The sequence below is a fragment of the Hyaena hyaena genome, unplaced genomic scaffold (genome assembly GCF_003009895.1).
Source record: "Hyaena hyaena isolate Hyena2069 unplaced genomic scaffold, ASM300989v1 scaffold_129, whole genome shotgun sequence".
In the NCBI taxonomy this organism is placed as follows: domain Eukaryota; kingdom Metazoa; phylum Chordata; class Mammalia; order Carnivora; family Hyaenidae; genus Hyaena; species Hyaena hyaena.
Window position 1 is genome coordinate 1467014 of NW_024080763.1, and position 23466 is coordinate 1490479.

At 39.7% G+C, this 23466-nt stretch overlaps 1 protein-coding gene across 3 annotated transcripts in view; it reads right to left on the reverse strand.

Annotated features, from left to right (window-relative positions):
* The window catches only part of ZRANB1 (zinc finger RANBP2-type containing 1), a 63149-nt gene that overhangs the window by 23911 nt on the left and 15772 nt on the right, over window positions 1-23466 (reverse strand). Inside the window, exons 2-3 of one of the 3 annotated variants that reach the window (XM_039237933.1) lie at window positions 19688-19874; window positions 13780-14630 (exon numbers count right to left, since the gene is read on the reverse strand). In XM_039237933.1, the coding sequence (XP_039093864.1) occupies window positions 13780-14593 (814 nt within the window). In that variant the 5' untranslated portion in view covers window positions 14594-14630; window positions 19688-19874. Of the gene's footprint in view, window positions 1-13779; window positions 14631-19687; window positions 19875-23466 lie in introns of those variants that run through there. The other 2 variants (XM_039237934.1, XM_039237936.1) reach the window with 2 other exon arrangements.

Below are 23466 nucleotides of genomic sequence, written 5' to 3' on the forward strand. Positions count from 1 at the left end.
GGAGCCTGCTTCAGATTCTGTGTCTCCTCTGCTTGTGTGCTCTCGCTCTCTCTCTCTGTCTCTCTCTCAGAAATAAATAAAGACTAAGAAATAAAATAAATAAAAAATAAAACTGAACTTCACAGCTCCTACGTTTAGGGGAAAATGATCCAACCCAAGTGTCCAAACCAAAACGCTGGACATCTTTCTTAAGTCCTCCTCTCCCCTCAGCCCCATATCAATTTTGCCAAGTTTTATCAATCCTGCCATTAAAGAAGTCTCTCAAATACACCCCCCACCCCATCGCCACTGCCTCTATCCTTGGTCAAGACTGCACCCACCCTCAGGTGTACTGTGCTCTGAAGTGGTGGGCTTGCCACCAGTGCTGCCCCTTTTCCAATCTAGTCTCCACGCTACGATCAGAGGGATCTTCCTAAACCACAAATCTGGTTAAGGCAGTCTCCCTCCAGATGTTTCCCAATGTCCTATGTTAACTGAAATCCCTGACCAGGCCAACGGGCCCGGAAAGGCTCAGCATCACCCGGCAGTGTTACCTGCAGCTCCCACGCCACAGACCAACCCCACTAACTTCATCAGTTGGATGGACAGGCCATGCTCTCTTGACTCTAAGGTCATAACACACACAATTCCCTCAGATCAAAACACTCTCCCCTCTTCTCTTTAAGGTTTTGGCTTAGACGTCACTTCCTCCTGTAAGCCCTCCCCAGATCCTCAGATGAGATGGGGCTGCTCCTCTAGCGCCCCATCCTTCCTCCACTGAACTTCCCACGCTGTGCTGACTTGTGGAAATTTACCTTCCTCTCCCAGGGCAGCAGTTCGCTGAGAGCCAAGAATTCCCTCACTGTGCTTGGGAACACACTCAACGAATATCTAAATGTGTAAATAAAGGGGCCAACAAAGAAAGAGTAAAACTAAGTCAATTCTGGAAAGCAATAGGAGGGTGGAAGAGGATGAACACCTGCCTTATCAGATTGTTAAGTACATAATAAAGCCGTACTTATTTAACCAAAAGTGTGATACTGACATAAAAAATAAACATCAAAATAAAGGGTCTCAAAACAAATCACGCAGAATCATTTTATATATAACAGAACCACACAAATCCATGTGGAAATAATAATCATTAGTGGAATTTAGAAAAATATTTTAATCCTTAGTACAATCTAAAAGCTTGTGTAAAACAACAAAGATAAAGTGTTATTAGTACAACTCTCCCCTTCACCCTCCCCCCCAAACACACTCAAGGAAAAAAGAAAATTGTCAACAAATATGACTGGTACATATTTTTGTGTATTATTTAAACTTCACATAACTTGCTAAAATCACAAAGGAAAATGGACAGAAGACCTAAATCAGAACAATTCACAGGGAAAAGTACAAAGGACTAACCAAGGCAGCACACCTCCCTTACTAAGCCCTAAGCAGAGACACAGCCGCACAGTCATCCTCACACCACTGATGGGCCATAATCCAGAGAGTTCTTCCGGGCAGCTATTCACCAATACGCACAAAGTACCTTAAATATGTTCATATCATTTGATCATATAATCCCATTTCAGGTATCGTAAGAAAATAATTAGAAATGCTGACAATTCTGCTCACCAAAACACTCTCAGAATAAAAAATTTTCAAATAACCCCAAAGGCTACTAATAAGGGGTAGGTTAACTTAAGAGTATGGTATGTCAACATGATGTCATACTTATACATTCGTTTTTTAACAGACGAAAACATTTTAATTTCCTCAAAATGTAAAGTTCAGCAAATATATATACATAATTTCAATTACATTTAAAATATGTAAAAAAACTAAAATTCACAAAAACACGGCAGATTTCCTCTAGACACTGCTGCTGTAAACTTTTTTTTTTTTCATAGCTTTTCTTATCTCTGAAATCGTCTACAGTTCAGTCAGTTAAGCATCTGACTCCAGAATTTCAGCTCACGTCATGATCTCACAGTGCATGGGTTCGAGCCCCACATCAGGCTTGGTGCTGAGAGCATGGAGCCTGTGTGGAATTCTCTCTGGCCTTCATCCACTCACTCAAGCACTCTCTCTCAAAATAAATAAATTTAAGAAAAAAGTGTAAGGGAACTCTGACACATGCTAACAGCATGAATGAACTCTGAAGACACTACCCTAAACCGAACAAGCCAGTCACAAAAGGAAAGTGTGGGACGGCACCTGTGTGAGGCACAGAGGGCGGTCACATTCACAAAAAGTGGAATGGTGGCTGCCGGGGGCTGGGGGAGGGGAGGTGGAGAGGCTGTTTATGGATACACAGTTCAGTTTTGCAAAATGAAAAAAGTTCTAGCGATGGACCGTGGTGGTGGGTGCACGACGATATGAATGTGCGTAATGCCATTGAACAGCATACTTAAAAACTGTTAAGATGGCAAAAAAAAGTTTTACATATGTTTTACCACAAAGTAAATTTTTCAAAAAGTGGAAAAAATGCTACAAGGACACAATTCAGACCTACTAGAGGTGCTGCTTCAAACATATCACCTATGCAGTATCCTCCCCTCCCATAAAGATAAATGTTTTAATCTTTTCTTTTTAGAGATTTTTTAAATAATTTCTGAGAAAGAAAGAAAGAAAGAGAGAGAGAGAGCGAGAGCGAGTGGGGGTGGGGCGGACAGAGAGGGAGACAGAGAATCTGAAGCAGGCTCCAGGCTCTGAGCTAGCTGTCAGCACAGAGCCCGACGCAGGGCTCGAACCCACAAACCGTGAGATCATGACCTGAGCTGAAGTTGGACGCTTAACCAACTGAGCCACCCAGGAGCCCAGGAAATTTATTCGATTTAATTTAATCGAATAATTTCCAAATTGAGTGTCACATTCTGTGAAAAACATTGCCTGGACTCTTTGAAACTGTTTATCTCATGAAAGAGGAAATGAAAGGCCTAGGCCAAACCATCTGAGGCACTGTTTTGATGAGAGGGGCCTAAAGAGACAACACAAACCAGTAAGATGCAGGGTCCCTGATGGAATGGGGTTAGTGCCTCAGCTCGTCTTAAGGCTGAATGTGGACTCTGAGTATTACATTTTCTTTTTTTTTTTTTTTTTAATTTTTAAATGTTTTATTTATTTCTAGGAGAGAGAGAGACAGCATGAGCAGGGGAGAGTCAGAGAGAGAGGGAGTCACAGACTCTGAAACAGGCTCCAGGCTCTGAGCTGGCAGTCAGCACAGAGCCCGACACGGGGCTCGAACCCACGAACTGCGAGATCATGACCTAAGCGAAAGTCGGACGCTTAACCAACTAAGCCACCCAGGCACCCCTGAGTATTACATTTTCTAGATCACTGTGTAGTTATGCAGGGAAAAGGTCTTTGTTTTTAGGACAGACGTGCTGAACTTCTAAGGGGCAAAATGCCATGACATCTGCAATTACCTCTCAGATGGTTCAGGAAAAAGAGAAAGACAAATAGAAAGGAAGAGAGTAAATGTGGCAAAGTATTAACAACTGGAAAATCTAGGTCAAAGGCATACAGTATCCAACCTACGTATTATCCTTGTAACTTGTCTGCAGGTTTGGAAATTTCTCAGAAGAAAAGGTTGATGGGGGAAACGGATGGGACTGGAGGTGAAGGAAAAAACACTGTTTTTCTTTATAAACTCCTCCCTCTATACTGGGTTTTTTTAAACATGTGCATAGCTTATTTTAATAAATGTTTTAAAGTTATTTTATGGCCAATAGTAAAGTTCGCTGGAGTCTATACATATCTTTTCCTACTTAATATTTAAACAATGCATTTGGATTTCATAACTCAGTATGTTCCTTTAATATAGTGCTTTCTAAAAATGAAAGTCTTTACTAAACCAATGATGTATATTCAAATGTCAGTATCGTATACACAAGAATCACCTGACATATTCCCTTTCTCAGCATAAGGGGGCACGTTATTAGTTGGCAGGCCAGTGTAATCAATCATTTCTAAAAGCCAGAAATTGCATCCCAGACCAAAGGCAACCAGAAGTTATGCCATGGGGTGGGGGTGGGGGGGCGGCTATTTCTGTCATTCTCATCCATTTGCCTTAACAGACACACTCATTCCTGGAAGCTTTTTTCATCCCAGGTGTCAGAAAGCACTTTCAAAAGCCAGAATGCGCCAGCCAGGAGAAAGAAAGTATGTGCATGTTCCCTACAGATGAGAACCTTTTACAATGCTGAGAATTATCACAATTCACTTAAAATCATGACCAAAAAACTTTATTTTATATCCAGAGTTCAAATCACAAGAGAAAATCCTTGGAAACTTGAAGAAAAATAAGGCAAAAGTTGTCTGAAGATAATACTCCATTCACGCTGCTGAAAGTAATTCTGCTACCTGCAATACTAACTACCTTGGTCAGGAAGGAGATTCACAAACCAGGATGTGTACGGAGCGAACAAGACGCCTCAGTTTTACAGCGACACCCCGTCCGGCCGCGTAAGAGGATCATGGAGAGTTAATGAAGGACATACAAGGCGGTGCAGGCACGCTAGCAGCTAACTCTCCTTTTATGGAGGCAGGACCAAACATCTGCTGCGGGAGGCTGCACGGTTTTGGATTCTATTAAAAGCTTTTAATAGAATATTTTAACAAACCATTTTTATTTTTTATGTTCTTTAAAAAATCTGAGGGTTTTAAATGTCAAAGACCCAAGGCCTTTTTCCAGGTTCTACCTGTATTAAGGAAAAAAGCAATGTGTTAAGGTGAAAAAGGACACTAAATCAGAAGAGTATCTTCCAGTAAAATATTCAGTCTGATACCAACACAAACTCAAGTTCATAATCAGACAAAGTGGTCCATTAGCATCCTGGAATAAATCCAGCACTTAAAAAATAACCGTAACCTAAGTCCTATCAGAACAGTGAACAATTTCATTAGCTTCCTTTCTAAACCCCCAGAAGAGGACCTCTAAAAACTAAGTATTAAAACAAAGACCTGCTACTAGGCTACCAAAAACTCAGAAGTAGTGAGGGCCATGAAGCAGCTCCTTAGGGCAGAAAAAAAAAAATCTAAAGATGGAAAATAGACTGTCCGAACAGCTGTGGTGGACCAAACTGAAAACAGGCAAACAGAATACTGCAGAAATGCCACACTAAAGACCGTACAAGGAAGGGCGCATGGGTGGCTCAGTCGGTTAAGCGCCTGACTTCAGCTCAGATCATGATGTCATGGTCTGTGGGTTTGGGCCCCACGGTGAGCTCTGTGCTGACAGCTCAGAGCCTGGAGCCTGCTTCGGATTCTGTGTCTCCCTCTCTCTCTCAAAACTAAATAACATTTAAAAAATTTTTTTAAATTAAAAAAGACCATACAAGTACAAATAATGTGGCCTAACCACGGAATGCCCAGAACTATCAGCAAGTGACTATGTCGAGGCACAGCGATCAGCGTCATCTAGGCATATTCATTTAGCTGACTTGGAAAAATGGCAGACTGAAAACATTAATACTCACAGGCATCAAACTTTATTCAAGAGTTCTTGTAACAGTTCTCCTTTCAAACATACAGAGCAAAAACAACAACAAAAAATGAATAACAACAACAACAAAAAACCACTGTGAACAAGGAACATATATTCGATCTTCATCTCCTGTTCTGGCCCATAACTGCTAAATCCCTTGTAATTTCCAAAGATCGCTAGGGGTATCTTTTGTTACAATATTTAGTTTTGTTCCCAGTTCCTGAAATAGCTCCAGACAGATAAAGAGACACAGAATGCTTGGATGGTTTTTGTTATTCATAAAACAAGTTCCTTTCTCCACTTGAGTTTATGTTAATGAGGTGACTTTTGGAAAACTCCTAAGGATGGGGGCTGGTTGCCAGGGAAACCAACCTTGAGATTAGAGGGTTGGAACTGTCAGCCCCATCCCACTCTCACCCCCTGGGAAGAGGAGAGGGGAGGAGCCAATGGGTGACTTAATCACCAATGGCCAAAGGTCTGATGGTTCTTACTTGTGTAATTAAGCCTCAATAAACACCCCTGAACAGTAAACACCCCTGAACTATGAGGCCCGGAGCGCTTCCAGGCCGGTGAATGTGTACAGATGCGGGGAGAGTGGCAGCCAACAGGGGACGTGCAAAGCCCCTTCCCTTGCCCTCTGCATCTCTTCCACCTGGTTGTTCAGAGTTCTAAGCTTTCACAATAAACCAGTCATCAAGTAAGTAAAAGGTTTCCCTGAGTTCTGTGTGCACTGCTCACAAATTAACTGAACCCAAGCAGTGGCCGTGGAAACCTAAGATTTATAACAGTAGGTCAGAAGCACAGGTGACACCCTGAACTTGCTATTTGTAATTTAAGGGGAAAAAATGCTGTTTGTATTAATTTCCTATCACTGCTGTGACAAGTCATTACAAACGCAGTGGCTTAAAACAATATCAATTTTTTATCTTAAAAATCTGGAAAACATCAGAAGGTCCACATGGCCCTCACTTGATTTTAGAAATAAAATCAAGATGGGGCGCCTGGGTGGCTTAGTCGGTTAAGCGTCCGACTTTCACTTAGGTCATGATCTCGCGGTTCGTGGGTTCGGGCCCCGCGTCGGGCGCTGTGCTGACTGCTGGCTCAGAGCCTGGAGCCTGTTTCAGTCTGTGACTCCCTCTCTCTCTGACCCTCCCCTGCTCACGCTGTGTCTCTCTCTCTCTCCTAGAAATAAATAAAAAACATTAAAAAAAAACTTTTTTTTAAAGAAATAAAATCAAGGTTTGCTCCTTGGGAGGTTCGGGGAGGGGCGGGAGCCTTGCCTTTTCCAGTTTACAGAGGCTGCGTGCATTCCTCAGCTCGTGGCCCCACGTCTCTAAGACCTCTGCTGCTCCACTGTCACCTTTCTTTCGGTGACACATGTTCTCTCATCTCCCTCTTTTGTTTATAAGGACCCTTATGATGACCACCTGGGTAACAGAAGGTAATCTCTCCATCTCAGGGTCCATCCCTCTGCCATGTAAAGTAGCATATTCATATACTCTACTCTGGAGATTAGGACTGAAACATTTTGGGGGGCCCGGGGGGCGTTATTCTGCCTGCTACACTATTTCAATCAGTCGTGTAAATGAGAAAAGGAGAACCAGCAAACAGTAGTGGGCAACTAAAAAATACAAATTTAGACACTAACTCCTCTCACTGATTGTGTATTTTGTAAGGTATTTCATGTTTTATGCCTTCAGATAGTCATCAATAAGGTATCTCTGTACATTAAATTCATAATTTTTATTTTTTTAGCAAATTAACAATTTTTTAAGCTAAAGAACACCAAACTAGAAAATAGAAGCCTCTTCTATTTCTTTCCTTAAAATGCCCGGAGTTTCCTCTAAAGTTAAAAAGTCAGCCACAAAGTCATCTTAATAAATGGGTAAAATTGCAACTGTGTCTTATGTCAAGGATTTCCTTTTCTGCTTTGTCCTGATGTGGTAATTTTCTTGGTATATACCAGCAAATCATCATTCCAGTTCATACTACCATCTCACGAAAACTAACCATAAAGGGTTTTTTCTTCCATTGAAATATAATAGGGGCATCCGGGTAGCTCGGTTGATTAAATAAGCATCCGACTCTGGATTTTTGCTGAGGTTATGATCACACAGCTCGTGAGATCGGGCCCTACTGACAGCGCAGAGCCTGATTGGGACTCTCTCTCCCACTCTCTGTACCCCCACCCCTGTTCGCATATGCACATGCACACATTCTCTCTCTCTCTCTCAAAATACATATTTTTTTAAAAATTTTTTAAGAAATATAGCATTAATACAATCTTGTTTGGGTTGCTGTACAACGCTCATTGACCAGATATACCATATCTCAAAACCAGGAATAAAAAAGTCACCACAGAACATTATATCTTGCAATACACTTGTCTTTCCAGAAAAACACTAACACAACCTTGATAAGTTTATTTCCTTGAGAAAAACCGTCCATATGCATAATTCTTAAGAATACCAAATACATCAGGGCGCCTGGGTGGCTTAGTCGGTTGGGCGTCCGACTTTCACTTAGGTCATGATCTCGCGATTCGTGGGTTCGAGCCCCGCATCGGGCTCTGTGCTGACTGCCAGCTCAGAGCCTGGAGCCTGTTTCAGTCTGTGACTCCCTCTCTCTCTGACCCTCCCCTGCTCACGCTGTCTCTCTCTCCTGGAAATAAATAAAACATTAAAAAAAAAAAAAAAAAGAATACCAAATACATCAAATATTTGTAAATGTTAATAAGCCTATATACCTTGCTCATTTTTGTTAAAATGAAAAAAGTAAGAAACTAAAATGAAAAAAGTTATTAGTGAAAGCAAACAGACAAACACATTCTCCCATGCTTAGCACCACACAAGCATTAGGGATCTGTACAGGGGCATCTGGCACTCTGAAGCAGGCATACAGGAGACAGCAGACAAGCAAGGGGCCAGAATACGATTAGCATCTATACAGAAAACAGATGCCATAAATATTACTTTCAACATAATTATGAGAAAAGGTGAACTATTAGATCAAATAGATCTTGGTAGACAACTTGAAAGAAAAGGTTAATTCGAACATATTTTCTGTTTTCAGAATCATGTAAGTTTTTAAACATATCAAAATTTTGCTCAGGAATAATCCAGACTATAAGCCTCATGATTCCATTCCAGCATGCTCACTGATAAGGAGGTTCCGATTTAATCACAGGTCAGTGATTCTCAACAGGAGACACTGGTGACACGCAGGTCACCACCCCAACACTTGGGAGCAACAGGAGACGTTACTGATATACAAATTCTCTGTGTCACTGTCAAGGGGCAACTGAATATTTTCAGCATAAAAATCCAGTTTCAACATGTACTTGTTAAACAAGCTTGATTATTCTTCCCCTACACCTTCAACACCCTCCCACCCCAATCTCAAATCCTTCCCATCTTCATTAGCAGGGTCACTGGAAAGCTAAACATAAGAAAGATGCATCTGTTGTTTAACACATGGGACAAAATGTCAGATAGAAACAACAGATCAAATTACAACTGAATATAAAATATTCAAATAAAAATTGTATTTGATTTAGGACTTGAGGTATAGCAAACATGATTTTTTCTTTATATCATTCATTCATCAAATTGTCAAATATTCATCAGTGAAACGACTTCAGGGTTTTCATATCCATAGACTGTCCACTGACAAATTGAGGCCTCCTCTTACAGGAAGACTCTATTATACCAACTTCCTATCTTTTTCTGACAGGGAGAAAGTCCAGTTTGCTCCCACAGGGTCAAGCCCCAGGGGTAGTCTGTAAAGTAAAAAAAAAAAAAAAAAAGAGAGAGAGAGAGAAAGCTAGGAAGAAAGCAAAAAAAAATCTAAAATTCAGAAAAGAAAGGAGCATAAAGTATCTGTCCAGATCCCAGTTTCCAGAAGGGTTTGTTCACAGATTTAACAAATACCTGAATGCCTCCTACATCCCAGGCACTATTTTAGGTACCAGGATATGCAGTGAACAGGAAGAAAGAGACAAACAATAAAGTGACTAAGAATATTGGAAAGTGACAACTGTTAAGAAAATTAAAGCTGGGGAAAGGGAGTGAGGACAGGGCTGAAATTTTAAACACAGGGAGGCCTCACTAAGAAGGTAACAAATGAGAAAAGATCACATGTGACTAAATTCACTAACCCTGCAATCTAGAGAATGTACAATCCAGGCCAGGGAAACAGCACCTGCAAAGGCTTGAGGCTCATCTGTAGAGAAGAACGGTGGCCAGATGCGCTAAAGTGAAATTGAGAGCAATAGAAGGGTAGGAGGGAAACAATGTATGGGGGGGTGGGGGGGAGAAGGGTGCAGGACACAGCTGAGGGCGGCCTACAGGCTCTGACTTTTACTATGAGCAAGGCAGGCAATCACTGAGGAGCACTGAGCAGAGATTTAAAAGAGAAGCTCCTATGTGGAGAATAGTTTGTAAAAGAGGGCAAGGATCATGGTTTGGACAAAGGGCAGTGAGAAGTGGTCAGATTCTACATATATTTCAAAGGTAGAGCCAGTAAGATTTTCTGACAAGAAGGAAAGGAGTAAGAGAAAAAGAAGAGAAGAAAAAATGGCGGAGGCTTTTGGCACAACCAGTGGAATGACAGACATGCCATCAAGGGAGAGGGGGACTGGGTGGCTCACTCTTGATTCCAGCCCAGGCCATGATCTTGCAGTTCATCATCAGGCGCTCTGAGCTGACAGAGGAGAGCTCTGCTTGGGATTCTCTCTCTCTCTCTCTCTCTCTCTGTCCCTCTCTTACTAGTGCCCCTTTTAAGAGTCCCCCTTTTAGGGGTGCCTGGGTGGCTCAGTCAGTTAAGCATCCAACTTCAGCTCAGGTCATGATCTCACGATTCATGAGTTTGAGCCCCATGTCAGTCTCTGGGCTGACAGCTCAGAGCCTGGAGCCTACTTCAGATTCTGTCTATCTGTCTCTGTCTCTCTCTCTGATGTCCTCTGCTCATGCTCTGTCTCTCAAAAATAAGTAAATGTAAAAAAAAAAAATTTTTTTTAATACAATAAAAGTGCCCCTTATAAAAAGGGGAGAGGAGAACTACTAAAGAATACATTTAAAAGAGTGACTAGTTCAGTTTCAGCTTTGCTGAGCTGTAAAGAAATTTGAAATATTAGTTATTCAAGAGAAGATGTGGTATATACACAGCTGGATATACGAGTCTAGGATTCAGAAATACAAAAAGTTATCACACAGATTTAATTTGGGATTCTTATGTGATCCTATATCTTTTCAAGGGATCAACTTGAGTCACAAATTTAAATACTCTTCTAAAGGGCAACCAATTCAACACAACAGAACTAAAACGGTGTTAGGCAGTGCTCCCCTGTTCTCAAGGGACATTATCTATCCAGTGGGAAAAGCAGTCTATGATTAGCACCTACATGACCTCACAGAAAATACCTGGCACCAAACTGCAGACATTCCAGAGACAACTGCATATTTAAATTCACACCTCTGCTCTTACCATCCCGGTTTCCACCAGCAGATTCCACTTTTACTGATGGCAGGTTTTGTTTGGCACTGCTGAACCCAATGTCCTCTCACCAGGTAAGATGATAATAATGATTTATGTGAAACTTACACTCAACAGTCATGTAGAAAAGAAACTTGCTCAATACTGCTGGCACTTCAGTCTACTTTTGCCTTCTTATCAACTAAATCTTCCTCATTCCTATTGCAACCAGCTACAAAACGGGCCAGAGGTTGAGACTTTTTCTAATTTCAAAAGGGAAGGTCTCACATTTTATACTTAGTATAAATGTTATACACAGTAATAAGCATTCTGTACTCAAGTGTGTATCCCTTGGAGATGAAGGTTTCACTATAGGTGCTGCCACAGGGAGCACAGAGATGATTTTCTTAAATGCCTAACATGGACAAGCCATTATACACCATACGTGATGAAATCTGAAGAACATAAGGCAGGTAGAAAACGGGAAGTAAAGATTAATTTTCAGTACATGTGGACTTCTGTTAATTAACCCAACACAATGTAAACTAAAAAAATTTTTAAGCATATTTCGGTGATGTTTACCAATCAGGATAAAACTACTCAATAAAGACAGGGTCATAATTTTTAGTACAACAGTTCAGAACCATACTGTACGGTGAACAAAAATATTTGTTGATAGGAAAGACAGAGTGCACATTACCAAGAACCAAATACAATCAATAATTGGTCCTAAGAAGCTAAAAACTCTACAGTGGGTGGGAACAGGGTCTTACTGAAAAAGAAACTGTTTTGTAAATGAAATAAGAACAAATAAACAGTACTTTCCTGCTGGCAGGAGTTTTTGTTCCACCTTTAAAATGAACTCACAGCTATTGAAATGTGAAGAGGTACAAGGATGGTTATCTCAAAAGAAATAAGGATTATGTGGAAAGAAATAAAAGGCAGTATCAAAAAGAGACAGAGTAGTCCTAAAGGCAAGAAGTAATAGCCACATCGATTGGTCTAATTTATGTGTTTCAAGAGAAAATATTCCAAACCAGAAATTCTTATCCTGAGATCCACTAACTTGAAAAACCTATGAACCTCTGACTTCTGAAGGATTCTATGACCCCAAAAGAGGTTAATAAATCGTCACAATGCACCTCAGTTCCATCTATAAACGTATGTGAACTATAACATGACCCTGTAATAAATGCATGCATAGCATACTACCACCTGCCAAAAATGATTTTAAGAGTGTTCCAAAAGACATGCAGGTCATTTAAAGACAATCACAACTCTATACAAAAGGTCACATAAATTTCCAATTATATGGAATATCCAGAACAGGTAAATCCAGAGACAGAAAGCAGATGATGATTGCCAGGGACTTGGAGGAGGAGGAGGGGATGTGAAGTAACAGCTTAAGGGGTCCAGGGTTTCCTTATGAGATGATGAAAATGTTTCAGAACCAGACAGGTGGTGGGTGTACAACACTGTGAACGCACTAAATGCCACAGATTGTTCACTTTCAAAATGGTGAATTTTAGGTTATAGGATTTTGACCTCAATAGAGTAAATAAATAAAACCCTTGTGTATCTCCTGTTTAAAAAGAAGAGAAAAGAAGAAAGAAAGGAGAGGAGGGGGGAGGGGAGGAGAGGAATGCCATTTACGGTACCCCAATTTGAGGAGGGGAAAAAAAATCCATGGGATGAGATGCGACCACACAGAAAGCCTAAAATGGCTCAGTGGACTCTCATCCCTAGTCCTCAAAATAGGAGAAAACTGGAGCTAAGACATACTAAGTGCCTACTATGTTTGGGTGTTCAGAAGGACTCATCTTCTGGGACATTAGTTTTGCCCTGAACTCAAGATTTCTTGAAATCTACTCTTAGGACTTGCAGGTTCATATAGTTATGTCTTCTATGTTCAGAGGGATAAACAAAAGAAATTGGTACTGGGGAAAAATATATATATACAGCTAAGCTATGTTTAAGGCTTAAGTATTGTTCCACGCAGTATTTAACTTGAGTTGTCGCTCAATTTATCCTTTACAAAAATTTTCTTTGCAAAACACAATGTCAAAGCAAGCACCCCATCCAAATAATTTAAATCATAAAATTCCAACAGCTAACCTACTCAAAAAGGAAAAGTGCAGAGAATCCAGTAACTGCTTTTGTGAATTACATCACAAGTATTTAACTCACAAGGTTAGGAACCAGAGAAAAACCCTGCTCTCACATCATGTCTTGATCCTTTAACAGGTCTGGGCCAGTAACTGGGACCAGGACAGAATTTCCTTAGGAAGCACTAAAACCACAAAACACACAAATCATAACGTGAACTGTGGAATTCAGCTAGCTAAATGAAATCGGTTTCATAAAATTTGCAAATATTCACTACATGACATCCATGTAAAATTAACATCAGTATTTTCCAGGTTGATACTACGTTTGCTCAACTTCTTGGAGTCACATTTTTGTGATATTTTTAACGTCTGACTAAAGCTTCCATCATCACAAGATGCCCACACTGTTTACAAACATTGAAGCAGCAGCCGCGTTCCTCAGTCACATCTTGTTACAATAAACAGAGGAACAGTTTTAAACTCCAGGTGTATTTTTTTTTTCTACTCACGTATAAAAACTCTGCTTTAACTTAAAAGTTTTTCTCCGTAATGATGGGAAAACACTCAGTGAAATGGAGGCAATTTAGGACAAAGTTGTAACAAGATCACAAATACAGAGACTCCCATGCGTGCATGCTGGGAGTATAGCGATCATGCTGAATGAGCAAAATGCTAAATAATAATGACCCTACTTCTATCTTTCATGTCATTTTCCTATCCCATTCAAAAAATACAGAAACTCACCCACACAAGCATTGAGGAATAGCCAATCGGTCTTTTTCATCCTGTTTTTAATTTGTTTTAGTTTTTTGAAGTCCACTTCGAGTTCCTCCTTGCTGCCAACAGCACCAGCCAATTCAATCCTCTGAAAATCCATTTTCATCTCAGAGTCCCGTTTCGTAGTGGGAGGTGATCTTCTTTGGCTGTTACCACTGCTGCAGCTTCCCCTCCATCGGGCTCGGTCTTGCTCATTTATTATTGAAGAAGCCTCATCAGTCTCTGCCAACTCTATTGCTTCAATATTATTAGGTCTGGGATGATCACAAACGACACATTTTTTAGCCTTGGCCCAGTTTTCATATGTGCAAATAGAACAAGTCCAATGCTGGGTCCTTGTGTTCGGTTTATTTCTATCATTGTATTCCTCGCAAGGATCAACAGAAAAAGCAACTGGTCTGGAGCCAGATCCTGAGGATTGAGGAGACTCTGTGGGACTCCTGGTCCTGCGCTGCGACAAGCACTGGGTACAACTGATTGCTCTCGGCCAGTTCAAATACGTGCACATGTGGCACGACCATTTATTTGCATTTTCCATGCTGTACGAAGACTTAACCCTTGGTCTTGCACTAGAGTCTGGACATATCAAAGGACTACTTCCTCCTTCAGTGCTGGAAGGATCCCAATCTCTACCAACATCACTTGAGCCACTTTTAAATGGATCTTCTGTGATAATTGTTCCACTTGGTCTCTGGGCACGACACATAGTACACTTGATGGCAGACGGCCAGTTTTCATACGTACAGTATTCACAAGCCCACTTAATTCCACGTTCTGACATTGTGCTCTTCTTGAAGTGAGTTATGTCAGGCAGGAAGCTATAAATAATTAGGACATGGTTATTAAAACAGTAACTACATAATTCCAGCTCTGAAAATGTGCCCCAAAAGTACCCTTCAACTTATAAAATATAAATTTCTCAAAAGAGGCGTGTCACATTTAATACTGAACTATCCCTTACCCTTATTTTCCTAATTTCCATTAGAGACACCAGAGAGAAGTCTCCAAAGAGAAATCTGAGACCTCGGGATGTAGTGAAATTGTACTTTAGAATGCAAAAGAGATAAGCAGAAAGTAAAGGGAGGTTCGTTTTTAAGAGGGAAGCAAGCTGAAACAGAGAAGCCACGAAGAGAAAAGTTCAAGCCAGGTCATCACCATCACTTTAGAAAGGCAACAATTAAGATTCAAAGAGTAGGGAGAGAACACCAACCAAGTAACTTAAACGCATAACCATTCTCAGATTATGAACGACCTGGATTCTTATGCTACCTATGTACAGTATCCTAATGTCTGATTCACTGGAAGAATTCAGAAGATCAAACAAATTCTATCATTTTTTGCTGAGGAAAAGCAGCTTAAAAGTGTTATTTATCCACTGCTCTTAATAAGCACAAGCACAAAATGTTGAGGAGTAATCCTTACAATCAGAAAATGACACTGTGAAGTACAGATCAAGTCCCTTGATAGCCTCCATCCTCAAAATCTAGTTCTGTCTGGAGCACAAAAAAATAAAAACTGTACATCATCTACTGGGACAATAAAATCGACGGGACGTCCCTGAGACAACTGCCAGTGGCGTGCTTACTCCGACAGAATTCTGAATAGTCCTGCTCAAAATAGTCGATATTTAAGATACACTCAAACTTCAATTCATATTTAAAATATATTGAGTATTTAAGGAGTTCTTAGGAGTCTACACTGGGCTTACCAACACATTAAAATGTAGACTTCATGATTTAATGCCAACTAATTTATAAATGAAATAACTTACACAGCAAATTTAATAATGATTTTCTTAAATGTCTTGAATGTAGACAATGGCTACTAAAGACACTCTCCATTTTCTTAAATCCCTCCTCAACTAATTATCATCTGCCCCCTATTTTTAATCAGAAAAGTGAAAGTCCTATGCAGAGTTAATAGAAACTTTTGCCTCCCTTTCTTGGGGATTTTTCCTGACCTGAAAAGCTACATCTTTCACTTTATAAGTGTAGTATTGTGTCTCTGTTTGCCAAGTCCTCACCGCATTTATAGCATGAACTTGGTTAAGAGGACAAATTCACGACAAGAAAGCCTATTACTTAAAAGCTAAAACAAAAGTCACACTTACTAAGGTTTTAGTTTCCATGCTATAACCTCCACCTCGTACATGGTTAGAATAAAAGTACGGTTTATAAATCAGACCAAAGACAAGATTCAGTCTTCATGCTGGCTCAGATTCTGACTTCCTCAGGAGGCGCTGGCAAAGTGTGCTAAGTAGTTCTGTCTGACTGTGAAAAGCTAGTCCTGTAAAGGAAACCAAAACTGAGTCTCACTTGCAGCCTACTGCTTTATCCAGAAGTATTTTTTAAAGCCTTTATTTTAATCCTACTCATTTTTTTTAATAATGGACAACCATATTTACCATTTCAGTTTAACACAGCAATAAGATTAGTTAACTGATTGAGCTAGTCAGTGAAATCAGACATGGGAAAGATATTTTTCTCCAAACATTTTTCTCCAAACTCTTAAGTGTGCATGTATGTGCACTAATGTTATCGTTAATATTAACTTGGTAGTGCTAAGCCAGTTCACACCCATATTGCTTGTTATTATTTAAGAGAGAAAGGCGGTATAAACATGTAAATTAGAAAAAGCAAAAAACAAATATTGCTTATATTTAGCTTTGAAGTCTTTTTCTCCTTAAACAACTATATTTTTTTCCTAATCCAGGCTATTTGTACTGCTTAGATTTTGAAATTTAATTTGTACACACTGATTACAACAATCTAACACCAGTCCAAAAGTGTGTTGAAGAGCAAGGAACTACAATCATATGAACATCCATAAAATGGACAATCAAATTTAATGGCAATTTTCATATTCATTAGTCAGTTTCTTTAGTTTCTCAGGAATGAAATATAAATAATTTGCTCATTCCATTCGAAAATAAAATGATCAAGGAGAAAACTTACCATGACAAACAAACGACACAATAAATATATATCCAGGGCTACCATAAGTAATTTCAGTAGTTTATTTAAAATATTCACATTCTGGGGCACCTGGGTGGCTCAGTGGGTTAAGTGTCCAACTTCATCACGGGTCATGATCTCACAGTTCAGGAGTTTGAGCCCTGCATTGGGCTCTCTGCTGTCAGCAAGGGGCCCACTTTGGATCCTCTGCACCCACCCACCCCCACCCCTGCTTCTCTGCCCCTCCACCACTTACACTCTCTCAAAAATAAACATTTAAAAATAAAATATTCACATTCAAAATTTCATGCTTGCTTTGGTAAGTCTGTCTTCTATGTTTGCAGGCTCAACTAAACAGCTTGTGACCTTACATTATCTTAGCAACTTTCCACAAGACTAATAATGTGCCACCGTGACATTTAAATGCCCATGTCTGACAAAAAACAAATTTAAAAATGCCATAAAAATAATTACACATATGCCTGGTAAACAACCTCCCTCTTCAAAAACTCAGGTAACTAAGCAATCCCAAAACCATGCCAGAAAGTCTTAAGCTAAGGGCCTTATATTAAATAATATACAATATATATTAGAAATCGACGTATACAGTTTTACCTCTATGGGAAATTCAGACTTTGTAGTCTAAATAAAAATACTGTTTTTAATGTTTTTTGGTTTTTGTTTCTGAGAGAGAGACAGACACAGAGTGTGAGTGGGGGAGGGGCAGAGAGAGAGGGAGACAATGTGAAGCACACTCCAGAGGTTCTCCAGAGGTTCGGAGCTGTCAGCACAGAGCCAGGTGCGGGACTCGAACTCACGAACGAGATCATGACCTGAGCCAAAGCAGGACACTCAACCGACTGAGCCACCCAGGTGTCCCGAAATACTGGTTTTGAGTAACTGAAAACTAAAATCCTCAATGGAGAGGATTATCTGAGACAGCCATTTGTACCTGTTGTAATCAGCAAATGGAACGGAAGAGTAAAGATAACATCAGCTCAACTATGATTTTGCATTACTGAGATGAAACTAACACTGAGTACACTTTTTCTTCCAGGCAAGAAAAATCCCCAAAAATACCCATAAAATTATTTTTAATAGCAACCAGCTGTGAGAGTTAATATTGTACAGCAAAACAAAACTGTTACTAAATATCTTTTAGTTACCATATAGTCATATACTCAAGTAAATTTAATTTACAAGTCTAATTTTACATGTAACACAGATTTTCACATTCTAGCCAATGAATCATACTTCAATTAATTGGTACAATAAAAAGCAAAAATAAAATCTGTACAATCTGGACCCTTTTGAAGGAGAATCAGACATAACTGCTACTCTTGAAACAAATATTCCTTGGTTTGAATGCAACACCCATCTTATGGACCAAAACATCCAAGAATCCATTTGTGCATCAAGCTCTATCTAAAGACAGACGGAATAATGTCTTCAAGTATATGGAACATTTTCTAGTCCTTAATTGCGAGCTGCTTTCGATTAGATACTTCCCATTTCAAATAATAATAAAAGCACAAGTACTACAGGTATATGAATTAACGACCAGGGAAAAGGAGAGGCTAGCAATTGAACATTTTTTATACTGTCATGCTTAATAATGAATTGTGAAGCATCACCAAACGCTAGAAAAAAACATATCTATACGAAAGTCAATTCCTCAAAACTGCAGCCACCCTACAAATTCTCCCAACTACCCATTAAAACCCTATGAAAGAAAACTGGAGGAGTGAAAAAATCATCAAGCACAAACTCCTTAAAAAACACAGAAGCTCAGCTGCCAGTTATTTCCAAATGAAAAGTCATTCAAACAAAGGACTAATAGCAGTCTTTAAGGGTTTGTATTAGCTTTAAAGTCTGTATCTAGTAATAAAATACTAACTCATCAGTAAAAACTGTTGATATAAATACTAATTAACACATAACTGTGCAAATTTACAAAGGCTCAGAAAGCATCTTAGGGAATATAGATGAAAGTTAAAACTAGCAGGATATTCCAAGCATGCTGAATTTTTAGTATGCTACAGCATCACATGGTAATCCTGAACTGTAGTATTTATAAATAAGAAGTAGTACTTAACTCTTAAGCCAAAACTCCCACACAGTCATACCCTCTTTTCTCCTCCACCTCTCTCTCATCACTGTCTCTCCTCACAACAGAGAAAACTGGCCTTGAGCGAGATCTTGAAGACTGAGGACATGGTGAACCCTCTATCCACAAATATGACCTCATTTCAGGCTCCAACAGCTTATCACATCCTACATTAAACCTCTTATCTTCCTTTAACAGCAAACTCCTAACCCAGACTTCCCCACTATCCATTAAGGACACCATGGAGACCTCTGCACCCAGCACAGAAACAGAATCCTCCTGAATTCTGCCTTCCCCGCCCCCCCCCCCCCCCCCCCCCCAGATTCTCACTAGTGGTCTCTGTCCAATCAGTTGCTTTCTTCCCCATTCCCACTGCCATCAACCCTTCTCAGATCAGGTCAGAACTACTATAATAGCTTCCTAAGCGCCTTGTCTTTCTAAATCCACCCAGCTTACTGTTTCCAGAAAAATCCTCCTAATAGCAAGGCCCTCTTTCAGAAGCTCTTCTGCAACAGTGTAAATTCCCAACTCCTTCCCACCATACACACAACCCACGTCACAGACTCATTCTCAAACATACACAAATCACACGTACCCAGCCACATGTATGTATCCGACCCGCCCCCAAACCCAAACCATACACCAAGGCTCTACCTTAGAAACACAAGCAAAACACATACACACAAGCAACTTGCAGCAAATCCTGCTCCTTCTTTAAAGCAATGTTCAAGTCTCCTCTCTCTCATGGGTTTTTCTCCAAATCACTTCACGTACACTCCAAGCAACCACACTTCTACTGGCATTTGGCACTTACTGTATTTCCTCTTGAGGCTAGTTTCGGGAATACTGATTTGAATGTGTGTTCTCTGTATTATTTCCTTCCCTCAGTTTTCAACCAGATAGCCAAGCTCGCAGAAACTGTGGGTCAGGACATCAAGTGGCGTGGAATGTGGACGAGACTTGTGTTTATAAAACCCACAGAACAGCCCGCACTAAGGGTCCTGAAAAAAGACAGGAGGGGAGCTTAGAGCAATTTCAGGCAAAAAGGAGAAATTCTACAGGATGGGATCCACTCCTGTGGCAAGAATTCAGTAGACAGTGTCCACCACTAACAACTAGGTGGTCAAACCATAGGCACTCGTGAGCTGGTTAACTATTCAAGTCCTGCAATGTAAAGGACACAAGTACAAGAACTTTTGCAATCATTAAGTACCCTCTGAAAGTACTAAGTGTATGTGAAACTTTAAGACAATAATCAAGAATAAGACCTCAACAAATAATCCAGTGAAGAAATGGGCAAAAGACATGAACAGACACTTTTCCAAAGAAGACATCTGAATGGCCAACCAACACATGAAAAAATGCTCAACATCACTCATCATCAGGGAATTACAAATCAAAACCACAATGAGATACCACCTCACACCTGTCAGAATGGCCAAAATTAACAAGTCAGGCAACAACAGGTGTCGGCGAGGATGCAGAGAAACAGGATCTCTTTTGCACTGCTGGTGGGAATGCAAACTGGTGAAGCCACTCTGGAAAACAGTATGGAGGTTCCTCAAAAAACTAAAAATAGAACTACCCTACAACCCAGCAACTGCACTACTAGGTAGCTATCCAAGGGACACAGGTGTGCTGTTTCAAAGGGGCACATGCACCCCAATGTTTATAGCAGCGCTATCGACAACAGACAAAGTATAGAAAGAACCCAAATGTTCATTGGTGGATGAATGGATAAAAAAGAGGTGATATATATAAATAACGGAGTATTACTCTGCAATCAAAAAGAATGAAATCTTGCCATTTGCAACTACATGGATGGAACTAGAGGGTATCATAATAAGCAAAATTAGTCAGAGAAAGACAAATATCAAGACTTCAGTCATATGAAGACTTTAAGATACAACACAGATGACCCTAAGGGAAGAGAAGCAAAAACAATATAAAAACAGGGAGGGGGACAAAACATAAGAGACTCTTAAATATGGAGAACAAACAGAGGGTTGCTGGAGGGGCTGTGGGAGGGGGAGGGGCTACATGGGTGGGGAGCATTAAGGCATCTACTCCTGAAATCGTTGTTGCACTCTACGCTAACTAACTTGGATGTAAATTAAAAAACTAAAATTAAAACAAAGAATAAGATATCAAATATGTGACCTTCCTCCTATACAGAGATCATGATTATCTGTCATTTGTATCTAATGAGTAGATTTAAATTAAACATACTTGCTAAGGTCCCTTCCCAAGAATTTGTGGACAAGCTGGAGAGAGTCAATTGAGTAAAAATAACAGTTTAAATAGCACCTGCCATGATGACCTTGGTCTTACTGGCATTGTGCCTGATTAAATGAGCCAATTACCCATATGACTAGTATATCTAACTTCATTCCAACCAAACCGAAGTCCCTGAAATAAAACAAAGAATATAAAGTTTACATTTTAATATATGAACACTGCATAATTAGGAAAAACCGTAATAAAAGCTACAATTCTAATAGTTTTTCTTCCAAACCAGTTAGCAATCCACTGATTAGAATATAAGATCCACAGACACAAAATGAATTTATACTGTGTGAAAAAACCTTGCAAGAAGTAATGCTTTCTTTTAATCTACTCTCTATTCAAGAGGAATTCTACCTCTTTAAGTATGTACTGGAGTTTTTTGGGATCTTGTCAACCTCCTCTATACTCTTCAGTTATAGACTAACAAAAGTAGTACACAACATATATATACATACATACATACACACACACACACACACACACACATACATGAATATGTATCTTGAGCAGAGATTTCACAGGTCAATCATGTACCCCACATAATAATCCCAAACAAATTTAACATCACCTATGACAAGTTACCAAAGGTCTACAGTGCTCAGGGCATCTGCAATCTAATTAACTGAAACATGACTATGGTTTTCTTAAATATGTATGGAAGTGGGGTGATTATCTCCAAAAATGCAGATCAACCCAGCATTTAAAAAAGAACACCTTTTGCAAGAACTACAAAGATGCTACCTCATTCAGAAGTTGACTTCTTTCCAAGCACCTGGGTGGCTTAATCAATTAAGCATCCAACTGTTGATTTTGACTCAGATCATAATCTCACAGTTCATGGGATTGAGCCCCAAATCAGGCGCTGCACTGACGGTAACACAGAGCCTGCTTGGGATTATCTCTCTCCCCCTCTCTCTGGTCCTTCCCCACTCACACACAGCCATGTGCACATGCTCTCTTTCCATCCCCTTTCAAAATAAAACATTTTTTTTAAAAAGAATTTGATTTCTTTCACTATCCTATCTATTCTCTGTTCATACCAAACAGACTACACCCGGCCCAACAAAAGGGCCATCTTTTTGTCAAACACTCTGGATGTTGTTTGTGTGCTCCAGGAAAAAGGGGTACAAACTTGGAACTTTTAGATGATCAAGGAGTTCTATGTAAAAGAAAGAAAAAGATGTGAAAAGCAGGGAGAACCAAATGGATGAAATACTCCAAGGCAAAACAAACTCAGAGCCACCATCTTGTCCAAAAATATCTTATTTCCAATACTTCAACTCTGCCCAAATTTCTGTTGTTTTCATTAACTTCCATTCCACTGAAGTTATTTTAATTCAAACCCTTAATTTATTTGGGGCACCTGGCTGGCTCAGGCAGTAGGGCTCATGACTCTTGATTTCAAGGTTGTGAGTTCAAACCCCAAGATGGATGTAGAGATTACTTAAAAAAAAAAAAAAAAAAAACAATCTTCCAAAAAACAAAACCAACACCACTTATTGTATAAACCCCAAGTTATTTACAAATGTTATTTACTAGTAAATGTAAAGTCATTCAATCTGATCATTTTTCCCATGATTCCTGGTGTAATGAATAATAGGAAAATAGGATAGAGATTTTGTAACTTGGGGCTTACGTTGCAGAGACAAGGAGAACAAGTAGGCAAAGGTTTAGAAAGGGCAACCTGGGAAGAAATGTCAATGACAGCAGCAAGGTGACAGCACTGCTTACCTGATTATTAGAAATGGATGGACGTCTAGGCCAACTCTATTTCACAGTATTTCCAGCATCAGCCTTGTCCAACTAAGAAAATAGCTAAATTTTGCATGCTAAACACGTTCTAAACACTGTATGTATAAACTAATTTAATCCTCAGAACCCTATCAAACAGGTACTATTATTGTAAAATTTTCCAATTTTAAAGATTGCAAACAGGAACAGAGAAGTCAAGTAACTTGCCCAAAGTCACAAAGCTACTAAGTGGCAAAGCCAGGGTGTGAACCCAGGCATTCTGGCTCCAAAGTCGGTACTACACATACCACGTGATAAATATGTATTTGTACTGCAACCTATAGTCCCTTGTTTCCATGACCTAGAATTTGGACTGCAATGAGTTTCTAACTAAGCAGTCCCTTCCTAGGACTAGGACATACAATATTTAAACGAGCAAACTTAGAAAAATTTATTTAACACACATTTTGCTCAAATTTTTGCTTTTTACAACTACACAAAATACTCCCACAGCATATGTAGACTGAGAACTACCACAAAATATCAAAAAAGTTGAGCAATAAGCAGAACGTTAAA